Consider the following 19,439-nt stretch of genomic DNA (forward strand, 5'->3'; position numbering starts at 1 on the left):
ACATATATAAAGTGCTGTTCTTAAATAATGTCTTCTGAAAAGTGACGGAGCTTTAAAACCCCTAATAACAATTTAAGGACATTTAATTAAACAGCAGTTTTAAAATAATTCTGATTTGCAAGGGTTTAAACTATGGTCATTCAGCCCAGCCTGGACATATGGCTGTTCCCAATTTGCTCTTGGCTTGGGGAGGTTTGAATTGTTTTCCTGGCACTTATGCATTCTGTTGCTTTTCATGGCAACAGTATGTGTACGGAAGAAGGAAAGAGCCAGAAATGAAAAGTTCCAGAAAGCTCAAAGTGCTAAATATATATTTATAAATTGTTACAAGAAAGGGAGGAAACTGAATGCTTCAGAGGCTAGATTCTGCCTTGATAAGGTTGCCAACTTTCTAACTGCACAAAACTGAACACCCTTGCCCTGCCCTGGCCCCGCCCCTGCCCTGAGGCCTCACACCTTCTCCGAGGCCCTGCCCCCACTCACTCCATCCCCACTCTGTCTATCGCTCGCTCTCCCCCACCCTCACTCACTTTCAGTGGGCCAGGGCAGGGGGTTGGGGTGCAAGAGGGGGTGAGGATTCCGGCTGGAGGTGCAGGCTTTGGGGTGGGGCTAGGGATGAGGGGTTTGGGGTGCGGGAGGGGGCTACGGGCTGGGGCAGGGGTGCAGGAGGGAGTGCGGGGTGCGGGCTCCAGGAGGGCTTGTATGTGTGGGAGAGGGCTCAGGGCTGGGGCAGAGAGATTGGGGTACAGAGAGGGGTGTGGGCTTTGGGAGGGAGTTAGGGTGCAGGAGGGGGTTATGACCTGGGACAGGAGGTTGGGGTGCAGGAACGGGGTTCGGGGTGAGGCTCCGGCCGGCCGGCACTCACCTCAGGCGGCTCCCGGAAGCAGCCGGCATGTCTGGTTCCTATGCGGAGGGGTCAGGAGGCTCTGCGCACTGCATGCACTTGCAGGCGCCGTCCCGGCAGCTCCCATTGGCCACAGTTCCTGGCCAATGGGAGCTGCGGAGCTGGTGCTCAGAGCGGGGGCACCACACGGAGCCCCTGTGGCTACCCCTGTGCCTAGGAGCTGGACATGCCAGTCATTTCCGGGAGCTGTGCAGAACCCAGGCAGGCAGGGAGACTGCCTTGGCCCTGCTGCGCCACTGACCGGACTTTTTTAGCAGCCTGGGGGGTCAGCAGTGCTGACCGGAGCTGCCAAGGTCCCTTTTCAACTGGGCATTCCAGTTTAAAACTGGATGCCTGGCAACCCTATGGCTTGACCGTCAAGTCCATATCCATTTTCAGTTTGGTGTCTGTGTATTCAAATCACAACTAAGGCCAGAAGGTTCTGTCCTACCCAGATTATTTAGCCTCTGGGCAGAGAGGATGTGCACCACCCCACGAGGGGTTCCAGAAGACATTGTGCTGCATTGTGTCACTCCTCCAGCGCCCTAGCATGTGGAAGAAGAGGTGCTGCACCAAGCCTTCGGATGAGCCAGTGTGGAGGTAGGGGACAAAGCCATACCACTGCTTCCTCCCTATGCCTTCCCACCCTCTTTGGGGGTGATTTATAACCTGGCAGGAACTACAAAAGAGCAGTTGCCTGTGTTCCCCCAAGCGCAAGTAGGGAGGACCCTGGTACTGGGAGTGTAACTTCATGAGCCCTCCTCCTACTCTTTGCACTCATGCAAAGGTCATACACAATCTGGCACATTAATCTGTGGCATCCAAGGGGTCCTTGTCCCTTTGTTAATCTTCCATCTTCTTTTTTTGAAGATACGTACATGTATATAGCAGGATTTTCATGGGTCCATGCTGCTTCAAAAACATAAACCGAACAGACAGCTAGGGCTACAGTCATCCCTGGGCTAACTACACTGAAGTCAGGGGTTACTTTGGCCCTGTCACAGAGTGATAGCAATCAGCACCTGAACCAGCACTCTGATCACTATTTAACCAGTTAGGGCCCTGGTTTAAGCTGACCAGACAGCAAGTGTGAAAAATCAGGACAGGGAGTTGGGGGGGTAATAGGACCTATTTCAGAAAAAGCCCCAAATATCAGGACTGTCCCTGTAAAATCGAAACATCTAGTCACCCTAGCCTGGTGACAGAGAGGAGTTGCTGATTACCAGATCAGGTTGGGGCTGGGTAGCTAATAAGCTAATTTACAAGGAGCCAGGATAAAAGAGCACAGGGGTCAGGTGGATGCCTCCTCAGGCTGTTTGTTAATTAGGCACAAGTTGGTGAAACCCCACCAGATACTTCCTGGAGCAAGAGTGAGGCTTGAATGTATACATGGGGATAAGAAATTCTGCCTTATGGCACAAGGGCCTCTGGAAGTTCAGGGGAAGTTTAAATGGAAGTGGGCTGGGGTAGTGGATTGGTTGCCACACCCTTTCATGTTAGGCACGGACTGGAACCCCTTCCCATTAGAAAAGCAAAGGGGTATCCAGAAACCCCAGAGGGATGGAATTTAACCCATGGGGAAGGGAAAAGAGCCATTAAACACTGCAGTGTTGGAAAATAGACAGGAGAACACAAGCCAGAGAGAAAGTAAAGAAAGGGGAATAACCAGTGAGATGAAGTGGGAGGGGGAAAAATAAGGAAGTAGTCTCAGGAGACAAAGGTAAATTGAGCTCAAGCAGTTATTGGAACAGAGCAGTTCCGAGGGTTGAGGGAACAAGTGACCATGGGAAGAGGAGGAAGGCAAGGGGGGGGATGATGACACACCAGTAGACCCCTCCACAAAACAAAGGGTGAGAACAAGGAGAATGGCCCCCAGGTTGTCCCTGGTGTGAGGACCTGTGGGCTGAAGTGGAATTATGGGGGCTACTTCCACCCAGCACTGCCCCGTCACTGGGCCCAAGGTTGTATGAGGAACTTGAACATTCCTGGGTGGAAAGCTGCCTTGTTTCTCCTTTCCATAATGCGAATGAGCCAGCTATACACACTCCAGTGTGTGTGTGTGCGTATATATATATAAAAAACAAAACAAACACAAAAATAGAGCCAGAGTGCAGAGTTCTGCATTTCAGGACTGAGATGATAGTAGCTGGCCTTCTGAATACAAGATGCAGGCTGATAGGAATCCAGAACTAACACTCACTGTAACAGAAGACATCTGTTTTTTTCTGTCCTTATTCCTAATTTATGTTACTTAGAATTTCTAAAGGAACCCAGAAGAGAAATCAGCTATTTCACTGCATGTTCCCTGATCTAGAATGCTTGGATTTCCTTGTCCTCTTCAAGACTGAAGCCTCAGTTCACCAAAGCCTTTAAGCAGGTTCGTAAGTCTACTGACGTCAGTGGAACTTAAGATGTGCTTAAATGCTTTGCTGAATCAAGGCCTTAATGGGCATTATCACATCAGTTATGGTTCTTGTTAATCCCTGATGAAAACAATGCCCAATAACTTATTTTTCTATATGTTATGCCAGCAGTTCTCAAACTTTAGTAAGCCAAGGACCCCCATTTTGATTTAAAATTTTGCCACAGACTCCCAAACCCCCTGCTTAGACCCAGGACCCGCCCTGGTTTGTAACAGTTTGCTCTGAGGCTGACACCCACATTCGTGAGTTATTCCAGACAACCTGACCACCACCATAGCCCCCTGCCCCTTCTTAGAGGCACAGGCACAGAATTTCACCCAGGGTATATTTAATATTGTTGCTGAAAAATACTGGAGGATATTTGGGATGTTGAAGTAGTTTAGGCTCAAACTTTAGTATATGTTATAATCCATTGTGGCCTCAAGGAATTGGTGGAAGTCAAATTTGCAGAGACCTTTAAAACTAGCCTGGGTGCAGCAGAGTAGGGAGGCTGCGGGGCAGCTGGTTACAGCTCCAGCAGGCAGATTCTAGGTCTGGTTTTTATGCCAGCCTGGAGTATAATAGAGAGATGTGGAATCTGCTTTAATCTTTGCAGACTGACTGGCCCCTTGAGGTGCTATCGGCCAACCAGGGAATGGCCAAGTGCAGAATGCTCCAGCCATGCCCCTTCCTTACCCTGATATGATCCTTACACTAGGGGTGGCAGTAGGGTGTGACATGAGCTAAAACATGCTGGTTATATACTTGCCAGGAAGATGTGGTTGCTTTTTGGCCCCTCATGCCACTTGGGCAGCATAATAGGGCCAGAGCGTAGCAGGAAAACCAGCTGGTTTCTGAGAAGCTAATGTTTTTGAATTTGTAACTTTCATCAGAAAACAGTTATCAACCTTTAAGAAATTTGACTGGCTAGCACATTAGGTGTATATCTAAAAAATGATTCTAATAAGCTCTTGACAGACAAACTGGAGACCTGCCCATAATTTATACTTTTTGATAAAATAAATAATTTCCTGAAGGGGTATAAAAAGAGGCCCTATCAAAACTAGATACTACCAGCCACGATGGCAGTGTCTGAGCTAGGTCCTTAAGCCTTTGAAAGATGTTAATCATCATTAAAGGGTCTTTGTATTATCAGTGGTCCAGTTCCTAGAAAATGCTTGAGTCTAAAGCCTATGCGTATATAACTGGAGATAAGTTTTAAGGAGCAGCCCTGGATCAGGTGGGCTAGATCAGAGAGAGCTCTGGACACAGAGAGAAATTTTGCTGTACACCGCAGCGTGATGCTCAGAGGAGGATCAAAGAGGGCAGTAAGATGTTAGCTATTTACTTCATTAACGGAGACTACTTTATCTAGTTTAGCTGATAAGTGCAAACCCAGATATGTTATACAAACCACTTCTACTGTTTTAATTCTATTTTCTCTGTCTTTAATAAACTTTGTTTTTGTTAAGATCATTGCTGTATGGGCAATTTTGCACAGACATCCCTTAAGAGATGCAAACCTTCCAACCAATTGCTGAAGGGTAGAATGTCTGGATCCTACTCCCTGCTCTCAGTCTCAGACAAGAAGCATGGACAAGGGTCCCATCCCAGTGAGTTGAGTTACAGAAGCAGAAGGATTAAGCAATAGATGAGAGTTGTTGTGTGTATTAGTCACAAACTTAAAGCTACAAGCTGCAATATAAAGGTCTACTACAAACTGAAAATAACCAGAAATTCAAATTTCAGGCTGATATTCAAAGAATGTTTACTCCCCGCCCCCCTTTGCCATGGAGTGAGCAAGAGTATAATCATTAACTTTAAATAGATTAGTTTTACATTGACTGGTGCCAGAAGAATCTTAACTACATACTTTTGCATTTAATTTCCTTAAGAAAACATCTGGAAAACCAAGAACACTATTTTATTAATGTTTTTAACAACAGAAAGAATGTAAGTTTCATTCCGAAGGGAAAGGAATAGTAAACTCATCTTGCAACCCCTTTCAGACCTTGATATTTAATTCATGTTTTGGTTTCAGCTTTCTATGGATTGTTACACAGATTTTACAACTAATTTGGAGATTTATTCTGTTTATTTTGTATCCCATAGAGTTATTTTTCTTGCCAACCAAATTTAATCCATTAATTCGTAGTTTTTGACTTTTTTTTTTTTAAATAACATAGGATAGCTAAATACCATGTAGGAAACTAAAAGTTTTAAAAGCAGCTTTGGGCATTATAAATATAAATCATCAGTGTATTGAAAACAAATCTAATGAAACCTTAGCTAACAGATTGGAAGAATTCCTGATGCTAGCAAAATTCTATCTTTCATTGTAATATCACCATACAAAGGAGAAGCTGAACTCTGAGGTAGAGGGGACTGTTGTAAAAATGTATTTCACTTTTCTTTAGTGTCCAAGATTTAAGGCCTAACTCCTTAGAAACAAACAAAAGTATCCTAACAGTTCATTTGGGGATCAAATATAATAATTTTTTCTCATAAACTGGTATTTCTTCTGATTTGCAGTGATCAGAAAGCAAAAAGTAAAAAGCCAGCTTACTAGTGCACAGGATGCAAGTGTGAGGACAAAAGGACAAAATCATCCCCAGTGTAAGTCCATTCACTTCAGAGGAATTACTCAAGAGATAAATTTGACTCAAAAAGTCAGTGTCTTCTGAAATGCAATGGAACAGACAGAACTGTAAGAAACATGCCCTGATGTTCAACCTTCACAACGAAAACAAATATGGGTGACAGGAGAGATGTGGAGAGTAGAGAAACAGGAAGTTGAGGAGAGTGCTGGACTGAGAATGGACTCTGGGCCAATGCCATGCTTCGCTACCCTGAAATTGGGTTTGGTGGGCCCCCAAGTATGATGAATGAATGAGATGTGCATCTTCGCACAACCTCCAGTTTTTTTTCCTTGCGGCAATGGGCTAAGAAATTCCTCTCAGTGATGCCAATGAAAAATCCCAGTGAGTATTACTGAGTTGTAAAGAAGACAAAATGGTTGTAATCATACATGGAAGTGCATAATGGAATGTAGCGAGGAAGCAGAAAGAGTGAGGAAGGCCTTGAGGAGTGTAAGAAAACCAGAACTGGAGGCATGTGGAGAGAGAAGCCTGAAAATGTAGGGTTAGGAAGAGCGAGAGACATTTAGGTGAGGGTCGCCTTGTCTGCTTATTCCCATTCAGAGGTTTCATGAAGGAACAAAGAAATTGCCATTGGTCAGTTCAGACGCCTTATAGAGATAGACTCAAGGAGCTCTATCTATTTAGCTTAACAAAGACAAGGCTAAGGGGTGACTTGATCACAGTTTATAAGCCCCTATATGGGAAACAAATATTTGATAATGAGCTCTTCAGTCTAGCAGACAAAGGTATAACAAGATCTGATGGCTGGAAGTTGAAGCTAGACAAATTCAGGCTAGAAATAAGATATATAATATAAAACTGTGAGGGCAATGAACCATTGGAACAACTTCCCAAGTGGTGGATTGGGTATTTTTTTAAAAGAGATGCTGTAGTTCAAAAGGAAACATTTTGGGGGAGTTCTATGGCCTGAGTTATAGAGGAAGTCAGACTGGATGATCACAATGGTCTCTTCTGGCCTTGGAATCCATGAATCAAAGTCCAGCTGGTAGGCTGTCTCTGACAGTAAGTAGCATCAGATTCTTCAAATGAGTATGCAAGATCCCGGAAAAGACAGTTATGCAATAACATGCCTAATGTGGAAGCTTCTTCTGAGTCCCAGGCAGTTAGTGGCTGGCTTAACATGGAGGACTGATAGCCCATGTAAGAGCCAGATCCTCAGCTGCTGTAAATTGATCTATGCCCACTTAACCTGCTAAGGGTCTGGCTCTGTTTTTATCCAGCTAATATAACTGGGGATATTCTTATCCCTACAAGTATCTAATCATTGAATCCTAGTAAGTTTTTTGTTTCAGTATCTTGTAGCAATGAGTTCCATGGGTTACTCATAAGTTGTGCAAAAAATGTGTTTTGTTGTAAATATGTTTAATTTATTACGTTCCCTCTTGTTATTGTATTATACTAAAGGGTAAATGGGAGCACCTTTCGTTTATATTCATAGTTCAATACACCAACATCGTGTCTTCTCTTATGAAATCTTCTCTCTAACCAGTTCTGATCATTTTAATTTTTCCCATACAAAAGTCCTTCCAAGCCTCTAAACTGTGTTTGCTGCCTTTCTCTGTCCCTTTCCTATTTCTACTATTTCCTTTTTGAGGTGATGTGAACAAAGCACAGAATCAAAGGGAGGGGGAACCATCAGTGTATATAGTAGTCCCATTGTAATATTTTCAGCATTATTTTTCCCTTTTCTTAATACAGCCAAGCTTTTAACTGACTTTTTTCCCTAACCAATACTGCACAGCGAGCAGATGTTTGCATTGATCTGTCAGGAATGATGCCTGTATTATTTTGTGGTGATAGCTGAATTGAATAACAATATGTATGACAGGTTTCAGAGTAGCAGCCATGTTAGTCTGTATCTGTAAAAAGAAAAAGGAGTACCTGTAGCACCTTAGAGACTAACAAATTTATTAGAGCATAAGCTTTATGTATGAGAAGATCAAACTGTTCTTTTCAATGTGCATTACTTTGTACTCATATATAATTTTCTCAGGCAAAACATTGTTTAGCATTGTTTGATTCTTTGGAATTTCCTCAGTCTTCAAAATATTTTTTAGAATTGGCTTAAACACTGATGAATAAGCAGTTTATCAGGTTTGGCACTACGCTGTTTATCCTCACTTCCAGATCATTAAGAACAATATTCATTATACTTTTGAACTCCTCAGATAAAAAGTATTAATCCATTAAGTGACACCATTCCTGGCCCCTCCTTTACACAAGATGAACTCTAGGGGTGGATTCTGGTACTTGTGTGGAGCCTTACTGAAGTCCTTGGCTCTCCAAATTAATATGCTTCCATATTGAAAACTGGTAAGTTAATTATACATTTTTTTTAAATCTCCACAAATGTCTAATCTAATGTCAAAGCTTTATACCTGTTTGAAAGAGAAACTTCAAAGTTTGTCTAATATAGACTATGTCAAACATACAATGAATCATGTTAACAGAAGTTTAATTCTGCAATAATCTCATAACTGAAAATAAAATAAATCCACTCTCCTCTCTATCTCTTTCTAATACTTGGAGCTCTTGCTTGGATTCCTGTTTGAAAGTGAAACACTGTGACAGATATGGTACATACCTTTGTATCCCAGAATGGCTACTGTTATTGTTAGCAAGGCACACAAAATATATAGTAATATGATGGAGAACTTCAGTGCCCAGTTATTTTTACATTTGGTACATTGAGTCCCCTCCTGAATACCTGCAAAAGAAGATGGGACTTTAAAATCAGGTCAAAGAGTAAGCTTTTATTGTGGTTTCTTTGTCTAAATCACATACACATATAATAATTGTACACATACTTGTCTACACTGCAAGTGATGGCTAACATTCCATGGACTCCGGGCTCACTATAGCCTTACTTTAGTGATATGCTCCTTTTAAGGTTTCAGATGAGTAATAACTGGATTAAATTTAACTGGAAAACCAAATGTGGCTTTATTTGAAAAAAAACCCCACTATTATCATGAGTCTGATAGTGAGACTAGGTTGCAATTAAGCCAAAAATGTATGGCAATATTCTCTGTCTAGATCCTGATGGTAATAATTCAGTTTTAACATTCAACTTCCCTGCATTGTTAGCAGTGGGTGACATTCACACACAGAAAAAGTAGAACTGAAATTAAGTACTACTCTGAATGTCTGAAAGGAGACTTTTGCACTATTTTGCAACTTTTATATTGACACATGGACTTAGAAGATAAATATTAGCACTTCTTTTTATTTTCACTGTGTAAAATAATGTTAATGAGATTTATGGCTTGTCTATAGAAGCATAGTTATACTGGTATATCTCCCTGTGTGGACACCAGCAGGAGTTATATCAGTATAATTATGCTACTCATACCATTTCCCCACATAAGTGAGTTCTAAAAAAGAGAGAATAGGGAAAGGAACCTCCAGTTATGAGAGAAAATGAACCATTAATATTTGGTATTTGAGCTTTTTACAGAAGATATGGATGTCGGCCTGTTGTGAGACTTTTCTGTCAATGATCACAGGTTATAGCACATATATAAGCATTGAAAGCTTTCATTAGATTATCAATAATTGCAGGGGAAACAGGGACATATAAAAACATTAGAATGTGAAGACCATGTTGGAATGAATGGACTAGGTTGAGCCCTCATTAGGCAAGCATGAATATAGCCCCCTGCGTCTATTAAAAATGAACTTCCTTGACCTTTTACCCTATTTGTTTACTACTAATGGAGTCACAAAGGAGAGCGCTTTAGTAGGTTGGGTGTACCAAATTACTGATCTAATGAAAACTTGCTCAAAAACTTTTTATGAGTAAATTATATTTCCACTTGGGATCAACCCACCAGCTGATTTTACTTTTCTCCAACTTGTGACCTTCTGCACAGTGCTATTCTTCAGGGAAATGCACAGGCAGCTTCAGCTGTGTTTATTGAGGACTGATGACAGAAATAGCAAGTTAAGTCAACTCTTGTTATCTCAAAGAGTAACAGGTTCTCGTGGTTTTCTTAAACCTAAAGTGCTTTAAAAAGGGATTTTCATACAGAGGCAAATTCAAGAAGAGAGATTTATACATAAAGTAAGTTTATTTGATGAGTTATTTTCTCAGTCCCCTTTGCTAGTGTTATTTCATATATCAGGCTTGGATAACACTGAAATGAACACTTCACAGGCCAGCTCCTTCTTACACATTATGATTATGAAGTCACACCATAATCTCATTGTTGTGACATCACATTTTGTTACAACGGGATGGATGTGATGTCATAGATTCAAAATTATGAAGTCACTGTAGGACATAGAAGAGAAGCTCAGTTGGGAAAGATCAATTCCTTTTTCAGATAGAGATACAAACCTCTCAGTAAATTGATACATGTGGCAAAAAACGGTGGGAAAACAAGTTAATGCATTTATGTTCTAAATCTAGGTTTGTTAGCATAAGCCATTTGGCCAGAAGCTCCAGAGGGGAAAGGGCTCTCTGCTCCCCCTATTGGTGAAAAGAGAGCTTCATTTGCATAGGCTATCTACCCACAATCCTGCTGGTGACACTTGGGGAGTCACCATAACTAGACATGAACTTGGATTTTGGGGGCAGTGGGCTCCCAGAGCAGCTTGGAGAAGGGAAGAGGATTTTATCTTATGACAAAGAACTGGTTTCCAAGCAGCTAGGACTCTACTCAAGGGTTTTAAGTGTGGTTGGCTCCCCTGCCTGGCTTGTACAGGGTCTTGAAGTATTTGTGAGAGGGAGTTGTTCTGTTTGTTAACGGTCCCTAGAGAGGGAACACAGTTTTCCGGGCGGGGGCTTGGGCCAGTTTACTTATTTGTCAAGAAGATCCCCAAATATATTGAACACAGATCTTCTTGCTGTCATTAACGGCTTGGAGGGAGGGTTACTTTAGGTGCAGTGGAGTGCATGGTGCTTTTCAGACAAGTTTGAAAACAAGATCCCTCCTCTGAGAGGTATATAATTTAGGACCTGATTTTGTAAGTTTCTGTATGCTCTAATTATCCATGGAAATTAATGGGAGTTCAGGACACTCAGCACATCACAGGATTGGCCTCTACCTTATACAGGTAACAGAAATTAAAGTTAATGAGAGCAGGATCAAGCCATAATATGAAAGGGCAACAGATCACAGAGGTACAACACAGAGAAGGAGGCAGAAAAAAAATGCATGTTTGATATCAGCTGCATGTTGGAAATTTGTTTGTATTAAAGTCTCACATTAAAGTTACTCATTTTCAGCTTATGATCTGTTTGCTGACACTGTACTTAATTTGATTCCCTGTGCAATGTAACAGGCTGCAACTCTCACTGATGCCCCTGAATTTAATACTGTTCATCATCTAGCACCATATATGTACTCGTATTTCGCAAGCCACCTGCTTCCTTCTCTTGGTTTTCTCTCCCTATGTATGGTCCAATTAAACAACACTTGAGCTTTATGGATCTTTCAGTTTCAGTGTATTTCAAATGGACATAAAAATGGCACCTGAACGTGAGACACTTCATTTTTTTTAACAATCCACTACTGTCAGTATTGAGATAACACACACACACACACTACATAATAATAATAATGATAAACACCCATTTTTTCATGATTTGTGTGTATAAAACCAAACATCTTCTGTATTTTCCACAGTATGCATCCGATGAAGTGAGTTGTAGCTCACGAAAGCTTATGCTCAAATAAATTGGTTAGTCTCTAAGGTGCCACGAGTACTCCTTTTCTTTTTACACACACTACAGCCGCCACAATTTAAAAATTATATTGTAATCTAATCTACCCCAAGATCTAACGTGCACAAGTGCTGGAGCAGAAAATCAGGTAGTTGTAAGTGGGTCCCTCCTCCCCCCACAACTTTGGAGACTCTAGCACAGATAGCTATATCAATTTAACCTCTTCTGGGCTGTGGTATTTGTCTTATGTCAGGAATACATGGTGTCATAAATATAAAGGGAAGGCTAACCACCTTTAAATCCCTCCTGGCCAGAGGAAAAAACCCTTTCACCTGTAAAGGGTTAAGAAGCTAGGATAACCTCACTGGCACCTGACCAAAATGACCAATGAGGAGACAAGATACTTTCAAAAGCTGGGAAGAGAGAGAACATCAAAGGGTCTGTGTCTGTCTGGGTGAGGCTTTTGCAGGGGACAGAACAGGAATGGAGTCTTAGAACTTAGCAAGTAATCTAGCTAGATATGCGTTAGATTATGATTTCTTTAAATGGCTGAGAAAATAAGTTGTGCTGAATAGAATGAATATTCCTGTCTGTGTGTCTTTTTGTAACCTAAGGTTTTGCCTAGAGGGATTGTCTATGTTTTGAATCTAATTACCCTGTAAGGTATTCACCATCCTGATATTACAGAGGTGATCCTTTTCTTTTTACTGTTTCTTCTATTAAAATGTTTCTTTTCAAGAACTGAATGCTTTTTTTCATTGTTCTAAGATCCAAAGGCTTGGGTCTGTGGTCACCTATGCAAATTAGTGAGGATTTTTACCAAACCTTCCCCAAGAAGTAGGGTGCAAGGGTTGGGAGGATTTTTTGGGGGAAACACGTTTCCAAACAATGCTTTCTCAGGAACCCAGAGAAACGTTTGGTGACGGCAGTGGAAAACCAAGGGCAAAGGGTAAAATAGTTTGTACCTTGGGGAAGTTTTAACCTAAGCTGGTAAAAGTAAGCTTAGGAGGTTTTCATGCAGGTCCCCACATTTGTACCCTAGAGTTCAAAGTGGGGAAGGAACCTCGACACATGGATATTCATTTTGTTCCTGATAGTGGCTGGCCTTCTGATTAACTAATTAAATAGAGAGGACTACTAAAGATGACGAAAACCTGGATCTGTCTCAAATGAGAGAATAGGTACTGAACTATTTCCAATATCTCTGGCGGAGCTTGAACAATTTAGGTTCACTTTGCTTAAGGTCCACCCAAAGTTGGTTGATCTGGTACATAAGAGGCACTTGGTATGCATTGTGAACATGGTCTCATTAAGGTTGTCTTGTGATTTGTTAAGGTCCTTTCCTTTATAAAGGAAACAGCCATATTAGTCTGTCAGACTAACAAGAGGCAACATGGGGAAGGATTTAGAGTGAGTGTAGGGTATATGTAAAAAACTGCAACATAAAGTAGGTACCTTCTCTCAACCTTTATCATGGGAGCACAGAGTCATGGCTTGAAGTCCATATTCAATCTTTAACAGGAAAAACTTCCACTTGAGTTAATGGCATTTTGGCTATTTGGAGCCCTGAGTATAAAGACTACGAGATTTGGCTAATAGTGAATCACTGTTATCTGGCTAGATTTGTAACATCTCATTTGGAGATCTTTAAATTAACTCGGTGGAACCAGTGTAGGACATTTTCCTACAAAGGGAACATATGTAAATCACACAGAACTGGGCTTAGCTTGAATCAGATCTTTGTTGTTCCCAACACAACATACTCCACTATGCATTCTCTACACATGGTTTTAATGATGATGTGCTCCCAGACATTTGTCACTAGCTTTGCATACCCAAAAGTCAGGGTCACTTCCGGATGATGAGCATTGCTCACTGCTGACTTTATCAACATTTAATAAATATCAGATGTGACATGCTGTGCCTTGACACACTTTTCTTTTTCCCCGACTTATTATAATACAAGCTTTGTTTTTTCTATTCACTGTTGGGAAGACATCTGGCCAAACAGACAGCAAATCAGTACAAAGGGATCCTGCTGGCTCACATGTTTTGGGTACCCCCATCTCTGTGAACCAAGATCGTCACAATAAACATGCAAGAGAGACATCCCCCTGTTACCAGCCTTTGTAGTATTTATTTTTACAGCATTACATTCTAGTGACTGGGAACTTTGTTTTCCCACAGGGGGTATCCATCTGCAGACTCCTTTTGTGCTACAGATAAGGCACGTTTTTTTTTTAATTACAGAAGGCTAAACGCATATTCCCTTTGCCAGTCCGCAAATACCTTATCAAAAGCCAGAAGCCTCAAACATATTCTGTTTCAAGGACCACAGTTTCGAATGTTTGAGTATAACATGTATACTGTACAGATTTTCCTGCCAAATACTTCTTTTGGAATATTTTCCACTGAGCTCTCTTCTTGGCTCTTGCTTCAGAAACTTAGGTGGCCTCAAAAAATCTGTGCTATAATGTAGAGTTGTGATGAAAACCCAAAATTCCCTATATAACCATGACAAAAAAGCATTGGTAAGATAACTGAAATATTGGAAGAATGTAGTGCAGGAAGCCAAAATCAATGCACTATTTAGGAAAATTCCTTTCCAGTGTGATTCAATATTGATACAGCATCTCTTGTAGCATGCAAGGAAGGCTTCAAGTGTAGTTTATAGGCACCTTTATAAAACATTATCTAGAATCATGGATAACTAGAGTCATGAACCTAAATCCTTATTTAGTCTAATTTTAAAGAGGCTCAGTACAAGCAATTCCCACAGAATAGACATGGAGAAGTAGATTTTAAAATATATTTAGTTGCCAAAAGAGGCAGATAGGCACCTAGTGGGATTGTTGAAAGCACCTAAATGTCTAACTTTCTAATGCCAAGGGGAGTTAGATGCCTCAGTGCTTTTGAAAATCCCACGAGACATCTATCTGCACATTTAGACGTCTAAATACATTTAATAACATGATCCTAAGTAACTAAAATCAGGGACCCAAGTTTGAAAATTTTAGCTGGTGTAACTGACAAGTGAAATCATGATGCTTTAGCTTTAAAGACTGATAAATCTTGATAAATACCTTTAAGCATTAGGAAGGTGGTCTTACATCAACGGGGCATAAAGAGGCAATTTTCAGACTTTGGATCTTACATTTAGGCATCCAGATATGCATTTGGGTGTTTGTATTGACATCTCAAGACATCTAAAATAAGTATCTGACTGCCTGAGTGACAATTTGAGCACTAAAGGGGAAAGATTAGGTGCTCAGACATGAAAACTGGGCTCAAAATATTTAATATTTGGATCTGCTGGAGTATTAAGGGAACAAAGGGCATATTGCATTAGTATGTTCTATGCTCAGCTTACCAATATTAACCTTCAATAAAGCTTGGAGATCGTAGAATCCAGCCAACCACAAAGTTTTAGCTGAGATTTGCAACTTTTTCCTTCATGTGGTTTTTACATGTTATTAACCTACTGCTTCATGGTATGAATCCATATAATCCCAAGTGAATAGTTAGGTTATAAATAGCAAAACTGATGATTCAGATAAATTCTGATAGTTAACATACCTTAGAAAGCAAAAAGTCTGTAAAACATTTTAATCACTGATTTTCTAAAGTTTACAAATTACAAAAATAGGCTGATTTTTGTTGACTTTTTCAGGAACATCCACTTTGTTATTTTAGAAGTTGATTCTGCATCATAAAGGCTACAGTGGGCATTGAGGGTGCTCAGCAATCACAGGATAAGGCCCTTAGACTGTGGTTATTAAGTACTCTAATTTAGGGCCAGATTCTGCCACCCTTACTCAAGCTGAGTAGTACCTTACTCCACAATTCTCCCCTTTGATTCCTTAGAGCTCCTCAGAGAGTAAGATACTGCTCAGAGAGAATAAGGTTGGCAAAATCTGGCTGTCCCTTAGTTTATATATTAAACACACAAAACCTATTGTTAAAAGAGCATATGGTTGCAAAGTCAAACACTCAAAAATTAGGTAATGCCAGAATTAAAGTTGCCTGTACAATGCATTCCCAGCCTCCTCACCCAACAAATCCCAGCTTCCATTCTCACCCCTCGCTCCTGGTCTCCTTGCCTGCTGGTCCCAGTCTCTTTGCCCAGCCAGTTCCAGTCTCTCTCTCTGCACCTGCCTCTAGTGCTGGTCTCACAAGATTCCTTCTCCCAGTCTATTTCTTTCACTCCCCACTGGTCTGGCCTTTGAATCGGATAGATTCCTGCTCCATGCTGCCTAGGTGTCAGCAAGGAGGTCATTGAGAGCACAAGTGAGATGGACTCCCTGCTTTCAGTTCCTGTGCCCAGCCCCACACCAACCCAGAATAGCTTGGAGCAGCTGTTACAGGGAAAGTCCAGCTTCACACCTCTAGCTCTGGGCTGGGGCATGCTCAGTTGCTGTGTGAGGATGATGCATACACAGTCTGGTCAGAACTAGGAGCTGTGAGAGTCTTGAGTATGCTCAGTGAGGACAATCTTTGGAGATTTTAGTTGCTAAAATAGAAGTCTCTATTGAGCATGTTCAGACTCTGATTTTTCAAATTCTTATTACATGGCCAGATTTGCATGGTGATAGTAAAAAGCAAATCCCTGACACAAAGGCCACCCTCCTGCCAAATTTTGAGTTCTTGCTCCAAAGCATGGAAAAAGACACCAGAATGTTTTAACATGTACAAAACAATGTATTTTCCCCTAGCCTTGTTCTTAGAAATAGCTGAACCATTTTGGCTGAAGTTTTCCAAATATATTCAGCCAGGAGCAGACACCTGGCATGGAAAATTTCAGCCCAAATGGTTAAAGTTTGGCAAAATTATAAGTAACTGAAAATAAGGCTTTATAATGGGAAGCGTTAGACAACCCTAATAATAGGCAGCACTATCTGTCCCGCCTATCACACTACTGAAGTTACATGAGAATCTCAGGTTTCTTTAAAAAAAAAAAAAGTTTCTAGCTGCACTGGTTGCAGAGAAAAGCTTTAAAATGTGAATTACAAAAGCTCAAAACCAGAAGGCAAATAAAAGAACCCAGCATTTATTATTGTTTTAAATGTAATGATTTTTAAACCAGTCTTATGACTGGGGGGGGCTGAACCCTAATTTTTGAATACTTGGGGTTGGCAATACTGGAGATGTTTAATATCTTCAACTTCCATTGAGGTTAATGGGAATTGAAGGCACTTAGCACCGCTCATGTACCACTAAGGCTGTCAAAGGCATCCAACTGAATCCCAGTTGGATTTGGGAGCCAAACTCACTTAGGCTATGTCTACACTTACCAGGGATTGACGCTGCTGTGATCGATGCAGCGGGGGTCGATTTAGCGGGTCTAGTGAAGACTCACTAAATCGACCACAGAGAGCTCTCCAGTCAACTTCGGTACTCCACCAGAACGAGAGAATTAAGGTAAGTCAATGGGAAAGTGTTTCCCGTCGACGCAAAGCAGTGTTAGACACTGGAGTAAGTCAACCTAAGCTACATCACTCCAGCTACGTGACTAACTTAGGTTGACTTACTGCGGTAGTGTAGACAAGGCCTTAGACAAGTGGTTCGCAAACTTGTTCCACCCGCGCTGCTTCCAGCAGCTCCCATTGGCCTGAAGCAGTGAACCGCAGCCAGTGGGAGCCGCGATCGGCTGAACCTCAGATGCGTCAGGTAAACAAACCGGCCTGCCAGGGGCTTTCCCTGCACAAGCAGTGGAAGAAGTTTGGGAACCACTGCCTTAGACACCTTTGAAAATCCCAGCCTCAGTGTTTTGCTGGATCAGGCCCTAAATTCTGCACATGCGAAAAGTAGGGAAAATTCTTCACTGCAAGATCTATTCTGTCACATGTCGTGGTCCCTTTCCATGAATCCATTATCTCACTTCTGACCTAATAAAGGATCCCAAAGGGCTGGCTTTATTTTCTATGGAAAGCTCCCAGCATCAGAAATACTTTATTATGTGCAGTATATACAATCCCTTTCATTAAAGGAGGGAAGAGCCCTTATGATTCAGCTTGACCATCATCTCGCACTTATTTATATAACCCAGCCAGCATTTTGGTTTTGGCTTTGTACTTGTTCATTGTAGAATACAGAATGAATTGTCAAGGTTTCTAATTATACACCTCAACAACCATAACCATTTAATTATATAGTATTACCAAACAATGTCCTGCAGTGATTAAACATTCAATATCTTAATTAAAAGGGTACAGAAAAGCCCCAGCCACAACACAGGCAAACCACTGAGTGTCTGAATGGTTTGTTACACAAATATTCTGAGGAGAGCTGTAGGACTGTCATGGTAAATTTTGAGGAAAATCATTATAGTGCAATGTCAAGCCATAGAAATGTGGTAAGATTATTAAACTCCCAGGGGACATGAGATCTTTTAAACCATTATATTAAAACAATGCATCCAGATCTAAGATCAATCCCGAGCAAACAAGCAGCAAATGAGGGTACTTTGAAATAATAGTTTTCAACGGGTGAGCTATCACTGCATTCAGTTAATGCAAATCAAGCAGATGATCACTGAGTGCACTGCCCTGGAAGTAAGGAAATCCAATTAAACCGCTCACAAGAAAGAAAAACTAGAAAGAATTTAAACTTGTGTATGAATTAAGGAAGTGTACACTGACTCACAAGACAGCCAAAACACCAAGTAGCATTCCAGCTAAATGTTTTTTTCAAGCTGAGCCATATGTGTACACACACGCACGCAGAGGAGATTTAGGCCAAATAACTGAAGAAAATTCTGAACAGTAAAATTTATCGGATTGTGCAACAGTCTCCTTCGAGAAGAAGTGGAGCTCCATTGTTTGAGTAAATTAAAACTCAATGAACAAAAACCTGGAAAATATATAGAAGGGAGCTGTCCTTCAGAGGCAAGGCATTTAGCCAGATGGCCTAATATGTCTTTTCTTTCCTTAAATCTGTTTAATTCTATGATGTTCAATTCTTAATCAAAGCAAGGAGCTTCATCTTTAGTGTTCCCAATGGAAGGTAGTTGCTAATTAATGTTGTATAATTTGAAGACCAATCAATGTGTCTGATCTTTGTCCCCTAATTTAACTTACCTTTTGTTTTTCCTTCAGTGTAATGTATTAGGCTTAATTTATATTAGTCTGAATTTTTATACCATGGTATCGGAGTGATAGAGATTACAGTAATGGTATCTTGGTAGTTTTAAGGCAGAAGAAATAAGAAATGCATGCTGCACTGCTCTTGAGCTTCCTTTAAGAGGCCAGATTAAAGAAGTACCATCATGGTCCCAGGAGAAGCTGTAAGGGTTCTTGGTTATGATGTTGAGCACCAATTATATTTGCATGGAGGTGGGGCTTATTGGGGAAATAGTGACATTGCTTAAAGGGGCAGATGAAATTCCCAGGACCTTTTCAATCAACCTTTGCATTACTATTTCCAGACTTTTTGAGTGCTTTACTTGGCAGCATAAATGTTCTTTTAACATAGATTTAAAAAAATAGAAAAAATGAAAGCATGTGCCACTATTTTGTAAAGCACAGAGGAACACTCTCTCTCTTGCCCAATATCTACACATGATGAGGCTAGGGCTTCTTCTTTCACACATATTGCCATATTCCATAAGCCACATATATTACAACTAAAATTTCATTCAACTTTCTTATTCATTCATGTGCAAATCCAAAGGAGACTAACTGTTCAGTAGAAATGTCTGTAAAATTTCTATGTATGCACATGTGCAGTGCTCATGGAATGTTGACAGGTGATTAGTTTTATTGTATAACAATACCCAGTGTGCATCCATGAACTATGTTTTTAAACTCTTATAACTCAGAAGAACCAAA

At 40.9% G+C, this 19,439-nt stretch overlaps 1 protein-coding gene across 1 annotated transcript in view; it reads right to left on the minus strand.

Moving 5' to 3' along the window:
• The window catches only part of COLEC12 (collectin subfamily member 12), a 141,897-nt gene that overhangs the window by 19,861 nt on the left and 102,597 nt on the right, over positions 1–19,439 (minus strand). Inside the window, exon 3 of the mRNA XM_074944525.1 lies at positions 8,530–8,652. Within this exon, the coding sequence (XP_074800626.1) occupies positions 8,530–8,652 (123 nt within the window). The remainder of the gene's footprint in view (positions 1–8,529; positions 8,653–19,439) is intronic.

The sequence above is a fragment of the Natator depressus genome, chromosome 2 (genome assembly GCF_965152275.1).
Source record: "Natator depressus isolate rNatDep1 chromosome 2, rNatDep2.hap1, whole genome shotgun sequence".
Taxonomy (NCBI): Eukaryota; Metazoa; Chordata; order Testudines; family Cheloniidae; genus Natator; species Natator depressus.